Here is an 18,635-nt window from a genome sequence, read left to right as displayed (position 1 = left end):
TGACAGTGGTCAGGGTTAGGGAATGGTACAATTCTAGTGACAATGTACTAAATCAAAGAATCAAATCAGGATAAAGTTAAACGGCAAGCTAACATTAGGAAAGTATGTTATGGACTTCTGAAGCAGCAAAACAAGTGAGGGTATAGAAAAGTCTGATTAAGTCATTATATGCAAACAGCCCAGGGAAAAAGTAAGCATGCAGCATATGCCATATGCAATACACCTCTGATGGTGTCAGATTTCATTGAGCTAACTGCATTGGCTATTTGGCCATTTGAGTCTATTTGGTTGGATCATGCACCCACTAATATGAAAGATAAATGTGAATCATGCAATTTTGTTTAATTATGTGATGATAGTAATGCAAAAATATTAATCTGAACATCAGTTTAAAAACAATCAGCCTTTCCTAATTAATTAATGAATGGAGGAGAATACTAGATTTTTCAGTATAACAATTATTTGACATTGTTTTTGCATCTAGCAAGGCTGACCCATTGTGAGTGGCAGGCAAGGATAAACAAACATTTCTTTGAAAATGAAAGAAGCAAGATTTCACCCAGACAGGTGACCTATGAACAAGTAAAAAAAAAAAAAAAAGATCTATAACAAACTTATTTTTAGCCCCTAAACTTCACTGATAAAGATTCACAGGATATTTAAATAGCCTAGGTTAATTCAAGAATTGACGTTCCTGTGAACTGCGGTGTTTGACTGCTAGGGTGTGTACTCTCCGCGCCTGACTGGACAACTGCGCATCATTTCACATCGAAGCAGAAGGAGCGGAGGGAAGATGAGCTAGTGGAGTCTGAGGAGCAATTTATTGCGAAGCGAAAAGATAAACTGATATTAGAGAAATATTATATTTACAAAATCAGTGAACATAGATTACTATAGATCAATGGATTGATACATTTATCATCTTACACATCTTGCACAGGCGCCGTTAAGAAACGTGAAAAGAAAACAAGTGGGGAACAATCAGGGACATCTGTGTGGTAGGTTTCCCTTTTAATTGTAGAACCATAAGCTGATATATAGGGGAGAATGCAACATTTTCTTTACATGTTGATTTCTATGCAATAATAGCCATAGATATATATATATATATTTCAGGAAGTACATTTAAAAAAGCTTAAAGAGAAGCTCATATCCAGTATAATGAACAAAATGTAGCCTATTGATTAAATGGAATCTGCACCATTTATTGTGTTTAAGAGCACGATATGCAATTTCCTAAGAACAGCATGGCCATTGATATGCTTTCAATTTAATAGCCGATACAGTGCTTGCAAATGTCTAGGCCAATTCCTGCTTATTTATTTTTTACTTTTGAATGTAGGCTATATAGACTGTGTGTGTGTGTGTGTGTGTGTGTGTGTGTGTGTGTGTGTGTGTGTGACCTGTTGTCCTGTAGGCTATTTGAACTATAATTGATTTAGCCTACTTACAGCATTGCATGGTTTTGAAGGTCTCCGAGTTGAAAAAGAGTAAAAGCTGTCCTATGGAAATATTGACCACTGGCAAGTTGCGCTGTACGATATGTACACAAAGTGAAAGTTGTAGCTACCTATCGCCTATACACATAAAATAAACTACTGAAATAATGGCAGCAACCATTGTGTAATATATACAATTTTACTACAGGCTACCTTTTATATACACCATTTATATTTTACTTAGTTAGGCTATATTCTCTAGATTATATAGGCTAGCCTATTATTTCTGTGTAGCCTATGTACTTTCTACAAGAAAGGTGATTACGCACTGCTGATTCCAGATGCCCACTGAATGGCATTAAGACAGGACTTTCTTGTTTTACTAAGAGTTATTTCTAATCTAACGCTTCTATGTCGCTAGAGACGCGATATTGATGTCCATGAAAACAGATTAGCCTATTCTTTTCAATAAACCATGACTCGGTTCACAAATCATAGCCCACTAATTCAATTTTCGTAGATTTCAGATTGCAACATTTCTTACCGAATCACTAAACCACAATAAATTGAGTGCATCATTGATTACTACATTAATTGTGTCATGTGATGGGCAAATAGCAGGGGCGTAGAATACGCAACTTTTAATAGCCCCTTTCACACAGTAATACCAGAAAATTGCCGTAAAATTACCGGAACGACTACAAAAAAATCAAATAAAAAAATGCGCTGTTCACACAGGCAACGACATTCCGTCTTTTTTTCCGGAAAAGCACCATTCAAAATACTGGTCAATTCTGTGACATCATTAACCTCCAATGGCTACGCTTTTGTAAACATGGAGGGGCATGGTCAGTCTTTTTGTTGATGGTTTCATTTTTGTTTCAAACTTTTGCATTCATGCAGCTGCTTTTGTCCCAGAGACATCGTAATAGACTACTACAAACCAGACCTTAATTTGTAAATTTCGAGGTCCTGGAACAAAGCGGGGTGATGGATCCGGCATGTGATTAGAGGAGGGAGAGGTAACGGAGCATTCAGCCGATCATGTTACTGGCCAGGTTAAGTGATTAACAGCGTGCATCAGTTGCTTTTATTACATTTTGAAAACAGCCATTTCCAGGCCTGGGGGGAAAAAAATGCTAAAAAAATAATGAAATTTTATTTCACAAATCTCTGTAATAGAGTTATAATTAATCATGTCCAGAATTTCGTGGGGGATTGTGTGTATTACATAGTTTTACTCATCCCCGCAGCTATCAAGTTTATAATGAGGGAAATTCCTGCAATCATTTATTCAAGATAGCAGGTTATTTGAGTAAATAAATCCACACAAACTAGCAGATTAAATCAGTCATTTGAAAACAGCGTGAGTGATTCAGCTGGAGTGCGTCTTCTCTCTTTCACTCTCAATTAAAGCGGCTTCACATCAGCGCATCTCATCTGCAACGAGCTGCTGCACACCGATCCAAGACTTGCGCTCGCATTTCGGGACAGTTGACAAAATTGTAACTTGCTTAATCGGGTCATTGTGGCATCTCACAAAAATGTATAATTTGCATGCCTTTTTAAGCCAATCGGTACTTGCGCGCTGCAGAGGCTGTTTCAAGGTTCACAGTCACACCCAAAGCCGCCTATAGCGAGTACGTTACCATATAGAGTTATTTTATGTAGTTTGTTGTCGAACTTAAGTGGCCAAATGCACACAAAATTACACAAAAATGGCCGTCCTGGCGAGTATCCAGGTTTTTTCTTAAGTAAATGTGAACAGTTGAAAAACAAAAAAACAAAACAAACAAAAAAAACAGTTATGTTTACAAAAATGCAGAGGCCTGTGCGACGTACATGGGAAAGTGTCGAGTGAATGCGTCATCTTTGTCAGTGTGTTATGATTGGCCCAGAGTAGACGTCTTACGTCAGCCTGTTCTAAACTCGTACGTGCTCATACCGCAAATTTTCCTTCTGCGTTCACAGTTCACACACAGCAGAATTCCGGCAATTTACTGGTAATGTTACAATTTCGAATTTACCGGTATTTTTGAAAAGATTCACACATGTTCTCTTTACGGCAATTTATCGGTAATTTTCCGGAAAAGTCTGTATGTGTGAAAGGGCTTTAATATCACGTAAATTCGTCCCCCGCACTTTTTCGGGCAAGTGTGTTGGCATAAAGGTTTTCAAGAGCCGGTGTGAATAAATTCAGATTTAAATTCAAAGAGACATGAAGTCTGTTGCATGACCTGATATTTTATTCGGACCCAGAATAAGGCGAGAAATAACGCTCATTACATGCAGTGTGTGTTCATTCATACTCGAAGCCGGAGGGCGCTTTCGCGCAGAAAGTTGCACCATCAAATTCTTAATATATGAAATGGATGAAAACAGAAAAAAACGACGAGTTTGGATTTGCGATTGCGACGGTATATGGTTTATTTGTGTTTTTCAAGTCATCTCCAGGTAATAAATAAGGTATATGAACAATGCAGAGCTAATTGACATAGCATTCATAACAGTATAGAAACTATTCTGCCTCATGGGACAAAAAAGTGTTTGTAGTATATAAACAAATCATTATTACTGGTTATTGTCCAGCAGTGTATCTGATTTCTAAGCCGATTAAAAGCTAGAAATAAGATAAAAAAATTAAAGTTGCCCAGTCAAAAGTTTTTGAACATTAAGATTTTTAATGTTTTTTAAATAAGTTTCTTCTGCTCAGAAATCCTGGATTTATTTGATCCAAAGTAGGCCTACAGCAAAACAGTACAATTTTGAAATATTTTCACTATTTAAAATAACTGTTTTCTATTTGAATATTTTTTTAAATGTAAATTACTCCAGTCACACGATCTTTCAGAAATCATTATAATATTCTGATTTGCTGCTAAAAAAAAAAACAAAAAAAAAGTATTATTATGATGATGTTGAAGAAAGCTGAGTAGAATTTTTTTTCCAGGTTTCTTTGATGAATAGAAAGTTCAGAAGAACAACATTTATCTGAAATAGAACTCTTTTGTAACATTATAAATGTCTTTATCATCACTTTTGATCAATTTAAACCATCCTTGCTAAATAAAACTATTAATTTCTATCATTTCTTTTCCAAAATAAATTAAATAAAATAATAATAATACTGACTCCACACTTTTGAATGGTATAGTGTATAATGTTACAAAAGCTTTTTATTTCAGATAAATGCTGATCTTTGGATCTTTCTATTCATCAAAGAATCCTGAAAAAATTACTCAACTGTTTTAAATAATAATAATAATTAAAAAAGGTTTCTTGAGCAGCACATCAGCATATTAGAATGATTTCTGAAGAATCATGTGACTCTGAAGCCTGGAGTAATGATGCTGAAAATTCAGCTTTGATCACAGAAATAAATAACATTTTCCAATATATTCAAATAGAAAGCAGTTGTACATAGTAAAACTGTATTTTAGATTAAATAAATGCAGGCTTGGTGAGCAGAAGAAACTTATAAAAATATATATATATATATATATTACATTTCTGTCCCCCTCACTTCTGAAATTATGGCTACGCCCATGACATATAGGCATATCAATATTAGACTGTATCAGCAATGCGCGACACAAACTTGCATAGGCTATGTAGTTTTTGCAGGGACCCTCAGTATAGGTGTACTGGTTTTTAAACAGAGCTAATTACTTTTTCTATCCTTTAACCCTAACCCCACCCCTAAACATAACCTTACAGAAAAAAATTGGCCTTTTTTACTTTTTACTTTTGAGAGTTATCAGCTTATTTCTTAATTATCTGACAGCGTGTTTGCTAATCTTCAGTGTGTTTGCCATTCAAATTTAAATTGTCAATTTATTTTGAATTGAGCTACATTTGGAGAACTATGGAAAACTAAAAAGAAATAAAGGACAGGAAGTATTCAGTTTACATTTGTGCATTTGGCAGACACCAAGACACTGCATTCAAGGAACACATCGGTTCTTTATCAGTTCTTGCTTTTCCTGGTGATCAAACCCTTGACCTTGGCACTACACTATGCTGTACTGATTGAGCTACAGGAAAGTATTTATGACACTAACCATTTATTTTTATGGTATCCGCAAATAGTTATTGACAGTCCTAAAACCAAGAAAGGGATTTTATGATACAATGTGATTGGTTTACAAGGGACATGTGATCCAAGATGATGATTACACTTTCTCCAACTGTAGAACTCTGGAGGTCAGCATGTCCTTATATATATATAAAGATCACTTACTCACCCTCAAGTATTTTCATGAAGTATTTAAAAAAAAAAAAAAAAAAATTAGCTCATAGTTTCCGATTATATGTTTCTGATGTGGTGTTGTTGCCAATAGATATCTATATGACGATATTGCATTAGCAGCTGTTCCATTGGGTTACTATCTTTCAAAAAAATGTTCTTTTGTGAACTTTTCATGGCACTGTGCTTCATTTACAAAACAAAATGCTCTGAACAATCCTCTGACACGATCTGGTATGCCATTAAAAATAAACTATCCACTTTTACCTTATGCTGGGATCCTTGTGATATCTTTACAAAGTCGCAAACAAGCTGTTTAAACCAAACATGTTAAAGCGAACATTCTTTCAGTTCATTTGTCCTATTGACGACAGACTCAATCGCGTGGACTGTGTAAAAAAAAAAACGCTCATCTGTATACTGTATCCAGATGCTTTTGACGTGATGCTAAATGCGAGTGTCGTGTCGCGTAATCAGGTGTCAGCTGTTAAGCAGCTGGATCAATGTTTGTCGATGTCTTGCTCTGGAGGCTGTGTTTATGCAATTATTTATTCCCCTGTTATGTCATCATGCCTTCTCAGATCCGAATGAGCCGTTTTTGGAGCTTAATTAAATAAATGCTTTGAGAACGTTTTAAGCTTGCAGGATGTTTTAATGGTACAGAAACCTCTTATATGCCAAAAGATCAAGCCAAATTTGATTTCTCATGTCATGACCCCTTTAAGGGACATAGTGCCAAATCAATGGTGCGATACAGCGCCTTAAAGCTCTCCAGCATTTGTCCATGTTCTTCAGAACGTCTGCGTGACAGGTCTGCAAGATCGCCATTCATCTTGACTCACCACTGCTCAAGTCTTACCAACCAACAAGCACATGAGCCTGGACAACTTTGGTGGAAAACCAAACACAGAAGTTCAAGTGGGCCGGCAAAGCCTCATTGACTGTGTGGGGGACCTTCAGATTCCCATTCTAAGTGGCAATGTCCAATGGCAAAGTCTTCACCCCGCAGGGGAGAGATTCAGAAAGAAACTTGTCTGATTGTGACAAGACCTCACTCTTGGTATCCTCCAGTGAGAGAGTATTCATTCCCTCATCCTTGCAGCCAAAAGTGACAGGACGGGAAAATGAGAAAAACAAGGCCTGAGCTGCAGAGTCCCCTTTCTCCATGTCCTTCACTTCCTTTGCTCGTGGGACCTCTCGGGCACTACAGACGGTAGATATCAGGAGAGCTGGGGACTGATCTTTTTAAAGAGCTCATCCTAAGAAGAAAGCATCTTGAACTTCAGACAGAGGCACATACGGTATGAGAAACTTATATATTTCTCACATGGAGGGAAACACCTGAATGCCATCTTGAAAAAGATGTGAGTGCAGACTCTTATATTGTCCAAATCAATCATTATCAAACACACAGCAGGAGGGCACCTCAGTGCAAATGATACACTTGTTGCCACACAGCTGGGGGTGGAAAATTTGAAATAACTGAAAAAGGTCACTGAAATAAGTGCAGAAGTAGAAATAAAGCAGAGTAAAGACTAGATGTAATCGTGAGCCTGAAGACTAAAAATTGGACAAAATGACACTGAACCTAGTCTATGGCCGCATTTACAATGCAAGGTTCAAGTGACCCAATTCAGATTTTTTTCCTCCCATGTGGCACGGATCGAATATGGCCCATGACCGTGTAAGCAGGAAAAAATCACATGGATTCCGATATTCTTCGATCGGTTTCAGGCCTCATTCATACGTGGAAATAAATCAGATATGAATCGGATACGTGCATTTGCGCCTGCTGTGTAAGCAGACAGATCGGATATTTATGGTGGCCAAGAGAGCTCAACGCGCTGCAAATAGAAAAAACACCTGCAAATTAAGAAAACAACTTAATCAATTTGACAACACGCGCTGCAAATGCTCAGAACACAACCATAAAGAAATGCGCTGCAAATAAAATTCTTTATTTGGTTGTGTTGTGAGCATTTGCAGTGCGTTTCTTTATTTGTTTGCACTGTGAGCATTTGGTCCACCTGCTGTCAAACTGATGAAGATGATTTCTTGATTTGCTGGTGCTTTTTCTATTTGCATGTGTTTTCTGAAGTTGCAGCGCGTTGAGCTGTCTCGGCCACTGTAGATATTCCCCTGTAAATGGGACTCCTAAGTCATTGAAAAGTGACTTTTTTGAAACATTTCGCTGTACAGACATATCTGCAACAAATGAAATATCTCTAGTTGAGTAGCAGAGTATTAATTTTGTTTGTTTGTGTTAAATAAAAGACGATCTGATGCTGAAATGTGCTGCTGTTGTCAGTGACGATGGCTCATGCACAGACGAGCTTCACTCCCGTTTGTTCCATTGAAACCACAAAATAAAATGCACATAAACATGTCCCTGCCTTTAATATACAATCACTGATGAACGCATTTAATTACTAAAAAAACACAGACGATGTGACATGCTTAACATTATCTACCACCTGAGTATTATTCCACTCGCAAGCTTTCAGCGGAGCTGAAGATCATCACTGTATTGAAGAATTTGTCTAATTATTTTGATGTATAGATGTAGCTATTGCAATAAAAACGTTTCTATGTGAATTCCATTTCAATAAATTAAACTCAATGTACCATTGATTTGTGATGTCTTATGCTATTTTTGGCATAACCAAGTGCAGTGTAAAATGCACACATCGGATATGGGTCACTTTTAAAAGAAATGTAAGCACGTCGTCCAAAAAATCGGATATAGTCACAAAATCGTAATTGGCCATCAAGACTTGCATTGTAAATGCAGCATATGTGCATGAGGACAATGACTGAAGTACAAAATGCTTTCATGATTGAATGTGTGCTGATCTGCTTGTAACATTTTGAAGCCATATCATTGTAATTAATCTAATCACCATATCTATATTCATAGGTCAACGTCATTCAAATGTTACTGGAGAAGAAAAACACATTGAGGACAATCGAAGATGGGGAGTGGGGATGGGTTTGTGGCCCAATTCGAGGCTTGTTGGAGAATGGATGAAACGCATTTGTCCGTGTTTCACTCAGTCTTGAATCGCACTCGCGGAAGGTGCTCGAGAAACAGCATCTCGAGAAACATTCATCTCCCTGCAATCAGCCAACCTCACTCCTAAATCCACTCCAGCAGGGCGGCCAATATTTAGAGCAAAGCTCGCAAGGCCCCGAACTCGCCTCGCTCGACACCACCATCAAGCACAAAACTCTCCTTAAGCACTGGGTCGCAGCGGCAGGCCTTTAACGAGGCTGGGCAACGCCCCAGATCTCACCGCAGCAAAGCCTCACTCACTTCCCTCTTTGTCTCAACCTTTCACTGCGGCTCTACCGGCCACAGTGTCGTATGCAGCCGGGCCTCCAGCACTTGTAGCAGCAGACGCTAGCGTGAGGCTGCCTCCACTAGCGGTGCAGGCCGTTGCAAATTAATTTTTAGATAAAGTTGCAAAAAAGGCAGGTTGTTTGTTGCTAAAAGTTTTAAACGACGTTGTGACAAAAGGATGTTAACGTCATTCTGTAACCATGATGCAAAAAACTGTAAAATACACAACGAAATTACTCAGATCTCTGAATTGTCACTAGTATTTTTATTTAAATGACATATTTCACTCAGATAAACGGATGAAAAATAAATTCTACTATTTACCTACAAATTAACAATTATAGGCACAACTAACAAATAAGGTGTATCATAAATAAATTATTATTATTATTATTATTGAACAAGTGCAACTAGCAACCTAATTCACATGTGATGTGCGTATTGCAAAGTCTCTGGCTGATGTGCCGCCCAGCTAGCTTTTCAATACTTTCTTCTTTGTGTGGTTAAGAGGACAATGTATGTCTTTTAGCATCTTATCACTTTTTAAGACATGCTAAAAGTTGCTAAATACTTTTTTAAATGGCTAAATTTGTTGCTATGTGCTTTGGAAAACAAGTTGCTAAGGCAATCTGAGAAGTTGCTAAATCTGACAACAAAATTGTTAAATAGACAACATTGCAGGCTAATCAGGCATTTCAGCATTTTTCCGCCATAAGTCACAATCCACTCCACTTCCCCGCGGCCTACAGCTAAAGCTGCGGTCATACTAGACTTTGAGCATGCAAAATTGTTTTGCATGCCGCAACAGTTATGATATGACGTCACGCTGTGCAGCGTCTTTCTTAAAAACTTAAATTCAACACGTAACAAATTATAATACTTCTAAAATGTGAAAGCATACAATCTACTCCACTTTCCAGCAGCACTGCAGTTTTAAATGTGTTCTTTAATTCAGATAGGAGGTCATGCTGTGACCTATGGATCTGCGGTCGGTCACACGGTATCACATCATGCGAATGCGCAGACCAGAGTTCACAAAGCTTTAACTTTGGAATGCAGCGAAATGTGAAACTTTTTGCGCTAGCTTGCGCTTCTGGTCTGAAAGAAAAACGAAAGAAAAAGAAAAAGAAAAAAAAACAGCTGAAGCAAGCGTGAGGCTCTGCTAGCAGTGCAGGCTACACAGGTTCTTCAGGACTCCCATCCCGTGGCCTACAGCTACAGCAGGCAAAGCAAGCGTGAGGCTGCCTCCGCTTGCAACACAGGCCCACACATCTCAGTCTTTTTCCTCCCGCTACCAATAACCACTTTTTCCTTTTCAGTGGCCTCCAGTTCCCGTTGCAGACACTAGCATGAGGCTGCCTCCGCTAGGAGATCAGGCTAAACAAGTTCTTCAGGACTCCCTTCCAGTGGCCTACAGCTACAGCAAGCAAAGCAAGAGTGAGGCTGCCTCCGCTCGCAACACAGACCCACACATCTCTCTATTTTACTCCATTTTCTCTTATGCTTATATCAGTTTCCCTCCTCAAGCCCCAGTGGTCGATATTAAGCGTGAGGCTGCCTCTGCTGACAATTGTGACCCCTGCTTCTCTCCCTCACAGCTCACTATTTCATTTAAACTCACAATATTCTCTTTTCATTGCAACATCACTTCCTTTCCCACCAAATGCTGTTGCCTCGAAGCCATCTCCAGTGGCTCATAGCATCTGAACACAGATCCTGGCAGGTGCGGTCATAGACCCCTTATCTAAGGCCGTCACCAATGATTAATTTGGTAACAGAGCTATCGGTTGATTGTTCTGATAAGTAATTGTTTAATTATAATTTATTTTTATGGTAGTAAATAATAGGCCTAATCAAACAATAGCCTTTAAAAATACATTAAATGCATATATAATGGAAATGAGGCCATAAAAATTTAATGTGGACATCGAAAGTTGCCATTTTTCTGAGTTTAGTAGTTTCACAGAAATAATATGTTCAGATTTCCCCGTAGGTGGCATTAATTAAATGAGGGTTCATGATCAGCCCTTCTCAGTTTCGCTTTAGCCCATTGGAGTGGCTAAATTCTTGGGTAAGAAACGCCTTCTAATCGATCTGTCAGCTCCGCATAACTCCCTGTTTTCAAGCATAAAACACCTTGATTCCTCTTGATGAAATCTCTCTCAATAGTAGGACATTGATCATGCAATAAATATGATGAAATCATGTACTTGGCTGGCAAAAGTTGACATCACCTCAGCTTTCAAAGCTATGCCTATCCATCCAGATTCATGGCACTTATTTGGGGTACGCTGGCTCAGGAAATTCATTTTTTTTTGTGCGCTTAACTTTCGGATGCAAAGCAGCACCAGGATTTTCTGATGTGTCATCAGAAGCAGCTTATTGGATTTGTCAAACAATTACGCAAAGTAATCCTCATAGCATCTACCCTTTAAGACTGTTCTGAGTATTGAACTCCCTGCCAGATGCTGCAAGAGCGCTCCCGTTGGAGCAAATATGTTTCTCTTTTGTTTACCGGCGAGGCTGGGTGAGCCACCCGGTCGAGCAAATCTTGCCTTTTCAGTCCGTCTACCAACACGGCTTACCCGTCTGACACAGTGAGTATTGAACTCCCGTCAGATGCTGCAACTGCCTCCCGGTCAGGAAAACATTGGCTTTTCCATCCGTCTACCAACGAGGCTTATCCGTCTGACGCAGTGAGTACTGAACTCCCATCAGATGCTGCAAGTGCCTCCCAGTCAGGAAAACATTGGCTTTTCCATCCATCTACTGACGAGGCTTACACGAATGATGAAACAAGTATTGAACTCCTATCAGATGCCACCGGCTCTTCAAAATTAGTTCAACCGTCCATCGGCCAGTAAGGTCCACCCATCAGACGCCACGAGCTGCTCCCGTCAAAGCTACGTTGACCTTCCTGGTTAGTCGGTACAAGCCCGTCCACTCCGCCATCGACCAGTAGGGCGCTGTGAGCTGCTCCCGTCAGAGAAGTGGTGTGAGTCCTCCTGATCGGGCTTCCCAAATCATGTTGCTCCTCGTCCATCGGCTAGTGGGGCCCATCTTCCCAGCGCTGCGAGTTGCTCCCGTTGGAGGCAGTACGGGCCCCCGGTCTGACAGCCCAAATACGCTGCTCCTCCTCTTATCGGTCGGTAGGGCTCACTGACCTGACGCCGCGAGTTGCTCCCATCAAGAAACGGTATGAGTCCTCCCGATCAAGCACCCCAATCATGTTGTTTCTCGTCCATCATCCTCCCGGTCAAAAGTTTCTTCCTGAAACGCCAGCCCGTCAAATTATTCGCACTCATTTTGGGGGGTTATTCGTCGGGCGGCTGTCCTTTGCTATGTTGATTTTAGGGGGTACTCTGGGTTCGGGCCAAAATTCCGAGCTCGGTGCCCTCCTCTCGGACAGCACGCCAAATACGCATAAACTTTATTCTATTTATAAGTGTGAACTCGTGAAATGATCATTCATGTTTAACCGCTTGCCAAACTCAAAAACGAAACTAAAATTAACACATCTTTGAGAGCAAGGGGGCCCCATGGTGTTTCGGGGGCCCTACACAGCTTGCGTGTTCTGCGTATAGGAAGGATCGGCTCTGATCGATAGTCCTCTGTGTGTTTTGTTTCTCTAGTCAAATTTGATCTTGCGAGTCTGCTTGAGATCTCGCGTAACTGTGAAATTGTTCCTACAGTCAACAAGTGTGTGGTCTCACGGTCTGGTCGAATCATCTAGTGTGTATGTTGAGAGGATTATAAGGCTTAAAATCTATTGAAACTGTCTTCATGAAAATTTCAAATGAAAGTTTGATTTGCACCAACACAATTTGTTCCAGACTCAGTTTAAATATTTGGTTTCACTTTATTTTGATGGTCCCTTTAACACATTCTGTTGACTATAAGTAATATTGCACCTACATTTCTACTAGCTCTCATTAGAGTGTCAGTAGTGTATTAGTAGACTGGTAAGGTTAGGGTTAGAATAAGTTGACATGTACTTGCAAAGTTACTTACAGTCAGTAGAAGGTCTGTTGGGAGACCATCGCAATAAAGAGTTAGCAGATATGAAGCAGGCAGTCTACTAATACTCTAATGAGAGTTAGTTGACATGTAGTTGCAACATTACTTAGTATCAACAGAATGTTCAAAAGGGACCATCAAAATAAAGTGTTACCAAATATTTTGCAGGGAATAAAGAAATCAGATCAGTTGGATAGAAGTTACTTGATCACATTGTTAAATCATAAGGATATAGAAGCTACGTGATGGGAGCTGTGTGTTTTGGACATAGGTAAACATAGTTTTTCTGAGCAAATTAAGGATGGAGAATATTGCAAAAAAATAAATAAAATAAATAATATGTAATGGTCCATTAATCATTAGTTTTACAAAAATATGTAAAAAGTACATGATTTGTGTACTTCATCCACCACTACTATAGGCCTATATAAAATTAAAATAAAACACAATGTAAAAAATCAATAAATTATAAAAAGGATGAAATTTAAAATATAAAGAGTTACATTTATTTTATGTTAAGAATTACTGTTCGCAGACTAAACTGAGAATTTAATCATACATCACAGGATTTGTTTTGTGGAGCTGAATGGCATGCATATAACATCAGCACACATTAAATGCCACAGGAAGTAGGCATAAAGTACATTAATTATATTAATATTTTTAACATGTTAAAATGAATCAAGAAATGAACCCATTATGAATGCCATACTAAAACAAATGTTGTCCTCTTTTTCTATTACAGCGTGTAGGTAGATCATGGTTAAGGAAACACACACTTGGTGGTTTTTGGATCCGAAGGACAACCTTTTGCACATCAATGTGGGTGGGTTGAGGCATACTCTATGTTCAAGCATTCTGAAGAAGTTTCCGGACACGCGTCTTGGCCAGATCTTGTCCTGCGACTCAGTAGATGACATTCTACAGCTCTGTGATGATTTTGATGTTCAACAGAAAGAGTTTTATTTTGACCGTAACCCTGGCCTTTTTCCTTATGTTCTGCACTTCTACCAGACTGGCAAGCTGCACATTATGGAAGAGCTGTGCATTTTTTCCTTCTCTCAGGAAATAGAGTACTGGGGCATCAGTGAATTTTTTCTGGACAGCTGCTGTAGTTACCGTTACCTTGATCGTAAACTGGAGAGACATCATAAATCCTGGGATGAAGAGAGTGATGTAAGCAGTGTGGATACGTCGATTGATGAGATTTCTGATCTGAACAAAGATATTGAGCACTTCCATGAAATGCGTTTTGGAAACATTCGAAAGTGTCTGTGGCTAACATTGGAAAATCCAGGTTATTCAATTCCTAGCAAACTTTTCAGCTTGCTTTCCATTTGTGTGGTGTTAATATCAGTTGCCACCATGTGTATCAATAGCATTCCAGAGTACCAGATATTTGATGAAAATGGTAATCCAACCGAAGACCCAACTATGCATGTTTTAGAAGTGTTCTGCATCTGCTGGTTTACCTTTGAGGTAGTAACACGTATGCTTCTTGCACCAAACCATCGTAAGTTCTTCCTGCTACCACTAAACCTGATTGATATCGTCTCAGTGATGCCAATTTACATCACTATCTTTTTTGATCTGCTCATTGGGAGTGAGTCAGAGCTGGACAACTTGGGAAAACTGGTCCAGGTGTTGCGGCTGATGAGAATCTTCAGGGTGCTGAAGTTGGCTAGGCATTCAACAGGGTTAAGATCACTAGGTGCTACACTACGGGTGAGAATACACTGCTACTATTAAAGTGCATTTACAAGCTGTATATTGAAGTGGTGTTCAAACCTGAACTTGGAGTGAGACCCACAGCACTCCACATTTTGTAAGTCTAAAAAACCATACTATCCACCTTAAGCATATCCAAGATTGGAATGAATTTGTCCCAGAATACAGTATGTTGAAATGAGAATCCAAAAATACCTGGATGATCTACTATTTCCAGATTTTTGAAGCATGCATACATGCACTGTCTAACAGCTACACAAATATCAAAGAACATATAAACATGGCAGATAAGCATTAAATCTATGTATATTCATTAATTTAGTAAAACTTCAATTAGGTTTAATGCTTGAATGCAATAATAATAATAAAAAAAATGTTGTAAGGCCAGACAAAGACACAGAATATGATGATCATACTCCCTTTTTTCCCAGATAAGTCCTGGTCAAGATTTCTAAATAACTGTGAGATCTAAAAAGATCATGCTATCGTGGTACATTGCTGTCACACACGACTGATCTGCGCAGCACTACTTCAAGCCGAACACACCTTTTGACTTTGTTTTCTATTGGTTTCAGACTTGCTGAAAGTAAAGACTGAAAAGAAGTTTGAACAATAGCATGCAGCCATTGTACATAATCCAGCAATCATGGCATGCAAGAATCTACAGAGAACAGTCAACCAATGCAAATTTTAAACATTTTAGGCAATTAAAGAAAGGCAGCAGCAATAGATGCAATTTACACTAAGTGTAAATAGCAATTAGATTCTATGCACACAAAGTGCAAATAGCATATTTTCTTAGTGAGAGATGCTATTTACACTGTGTAAATAGCAATGGATTCTATTTACACCAAGTGAAAATAGCAGTATTTTTTTACGATATGCTATTTACACAAAGTGCAAATAGCTATAGATTAAATTATGTTAAAATAGCAAGAGTTTCTGCTAATTATATGCTACTTATTGCAAATAGTGGCAATTATCTGCACCTCAGTATTGTAGTACATTATAAAAAAGTACGCAATAATAACAAATTGAGTGTAAATTATTAAATGGGTGCCACCTTATTGAGACAAAGCCCTCCCTACACCTACCCTAACCCTACCCGATACTTTATTTTCAACTTTTTGACTATTTCCTTAATTTTTATTGAAAATAAATGCCTTTCCAGTGCGATATGAGATTTAAAAAGGGAGAAAAAAAGTTCGACAAAAGGTGAGTTCGAACTCGGGTCAATCGTGTCAATCGCCACTGAAACTGAGGCAAAACAAGCGTCTTTTTTCAGTGTTGACTTTCCCAATCACACTGTGGTGGGCGGAGTTAATGTAAATAGCCTTTGCCAACAAGGCGGGCTATTTGCACTAAGTGTAAATAGACACTCCGTTAAAGGGGTCATAGGATGCCCATTTTCCACATGTTGATATGATTCTTTAGGGTCTTAATGAAAAGTCTATAACATACTTTGGTTAAAATTTCTCAATGGTTAGGGTTAGGTGTGAAAAACACCTTTTTCTTCAACACGCTGATCTAGTCCATGTTTCTTTAAATCCTAGTGAGCTCTACTGACTCCGCTCCTCTCTTCCGTGGAGTGATGAGCAGACCATAGATATGTGTAGATTCCCTATTCGACCGCACCATATATGTTGACGCATCAGCAATCTCGCATTCACCATGATAATCAATGAATATTCAAATATTTACAAGCATATATCTTGCTATTGTAGACGGCCACAGTCAGTGCGCTCAAAGATTCACAGACCGTTCCAAAAATGGCGGATGGCTTAAGTATTGCAGCCCATAGAAACAGTCCATAATGAGGCATCTTGGTATATATATACAATGGAGCATTCTAAACTTCAGACGCTAAACAGGCTTACTAGCACATTATTAGGAAAGGCGATTTGCAAAGATTCTTAAAAAACCCTTATACTCACTTCTTCTGTAGATAAAGCTGGATCACGAATGATTCGGGTGAACATAGATGCATTTAGGCAGATCAGGATCGGCACATTCCCTTCAAAGCGAAAGTAATGTTAATCCTCTGTCTTCAGCGGCTCAGATGTCTGGAGTAAATAATGACTGCTATCATTATTACATCCAACAACTAAACACTTCAATCGCTTAATCGGAGACATCTTGTCTTCCCCTCCACCGAAGGCGGACAGCTCTCAGCTCACTCAGGGTGGGTCTAAGGTAAGACGGCCTTGTCAATCAGCTCTCGTGGGAGCGGTCTTTACAGAACTACGTCATTCTGACAGGGCCCTTGGAACAGCCTGATTTGAGAAAGGGGATTTTAAAATAGGTATTTAAAAAAAACCACTGGGTGTATTTTTATCATTATAGGATGTATGTGTACACACACTTCCAACACACATTTATGTTCAAACAACTTGAAAACTGAATTTTGCATCCGATGACCCCTTTAAAGAAATCCCAGCCAGGAGACCCTACACAGAATGGGCTGATTAAAGTCACCATGAAATCAAAACTGACAGTTTATTATAAGTGATTTATCTATGCACAAAGTAATCTTTGATCAGAACAACATCTCTTCTTTGATGACATGTTTACTGGTGCGAGGGCGGAACAATAACCTCACCACTCCACCAGCCTGTCACTCACATGAGATCACAACAATAGCAAACAACAATGATCCAACGATCCAGTTTAATAAATCCAAAACAGTAGGCACAAACAGGCAGTGGTCAAATAACAGGCAAACAGTCCAATGGGCAATCAAGACAAAAATGTCAATCCAATAAACAGGTAGAACATCATAACATAAGGCTGATAATCTGAATCAGGTGTGTTATATAAAGGGAGACGCAGTTCTGTGGGTCCCCAGGATTGAAAACCATTGACAATTTTAACAAAATTAATCCATGATACCAGTAGCAAATAATCCATAAATAGCATATATTTTGACTTCCCTTTATTAAAAATTCTATAAAACTTTCAAGTCCTTCCAATTATTACAAAAATGGAATAAAAAAAATACAAAAATTATTCCTGAACCAGTTCAGGCAACTCAATAGCTTAAGCACTTAAGTGTTTCTACTTATATTTTCCATGTCAAAAATCATGTTTTTGTTTCTTTGTGTAGCACAGCTACAGAGAGGTTGGAATCTTATTACTGTACCTGGCAGTCGGTGTATCGGTGTTCTCCGGAATTGCTTACACTGCAGAATACGAAGAAGATGTTGGTTTGGACACAATCCCAGCATGCTGGTGGTGGGGGACTGTTAGTATGACAACAGTGGGATATGGAGATGTAGTGCCAGTGACAGTGGCAGGAAAGCTGGCAGCATCTGGCTGCATCCTAAGTGGTACATTAGTTGTTGCACTACCCATCACCATCATTTTCAACAAGTTTTCACATTTTTACCGCAAACAAAATGCTCTTGAGGCTTCCGTACGAAACAACAACAACAAGAGGCTTATAATAAGACAACAGAGTGAAGACAGCGCAATACATGGTCATAACCACTGTTTGGAGGATGAAGAGAAGGATGAAGATGTGCATTATGAGAGAGGAGTTGTCAACTTTTGCTACGAAGACCATCCACTGACAAATAGATTCTGATGTGTCCACTATGCAAGAAAAGTGATTTAAAAAATATATATATTATATCAATATAAATATCATATCCTGTCTTAAAATAGAGTAGGGGGACATATTAAAGGAAAATCTGTCCGATCCAGTGGTTCCGCTATGCTGTGGGGGGCATTTTACTGCCATGATTTGGGTCCACTTGCTTCCTTTGAGGGAAGAGTGTTTCTTAACTGGAAGGCTGCATCCTTTTTAGACCGGTCCTTCTAAGGCTTTTAGACTAGAGTTATCCTCAGCATTAAATAACAGAATGAG

The 18,635-nt window shown here is 38.9% G+C and overlaps 1 protein-coding gene across 1 annotated transcript; it reads left to right on the top strand.

The window, feature by feature from the left end:
• Positions 1 to 13,801: 13,801 nt before the first annotated feature.
• Positions 13,802 to 18,353, top strand: LOC306879182 (delayed-rectifier potassium channel regulatory subunit KCNS2-like; the record flags this gene model as incomplete). The annotated part of the gene is made up of 2 exons (XM_079431983.1): positions 13,802 to 14,767; positions 17,874 to 18,353. 2 exons carry the CDS (start codon positions 13,802 to 13,804, stop codon positions 18,351 to 18,353), a joined length of 1,446 nt encoding a protein of 481 aa, XP_079288109.1.
• Positions 18,354 to 18,635: the final 282 nt, after the last annotated feature.

Source organism: Barbus barbus (genome assembly GCF_936440315.1).
Source record: "Barbus barbus genome assembly, chromosome: 13".
NCBI classification, from domain to species: domain Eukaryota; kingdom Metazoa; phylum Chordata; class Actinopteri; order Cypriniformes; family Cyprinidae; genus Barbus; species Barbus barbus.
Note: the sequence above shows the minus strand (reverse complement) of the source record. Positions and strands in the feature narration are given on the sequence as shown.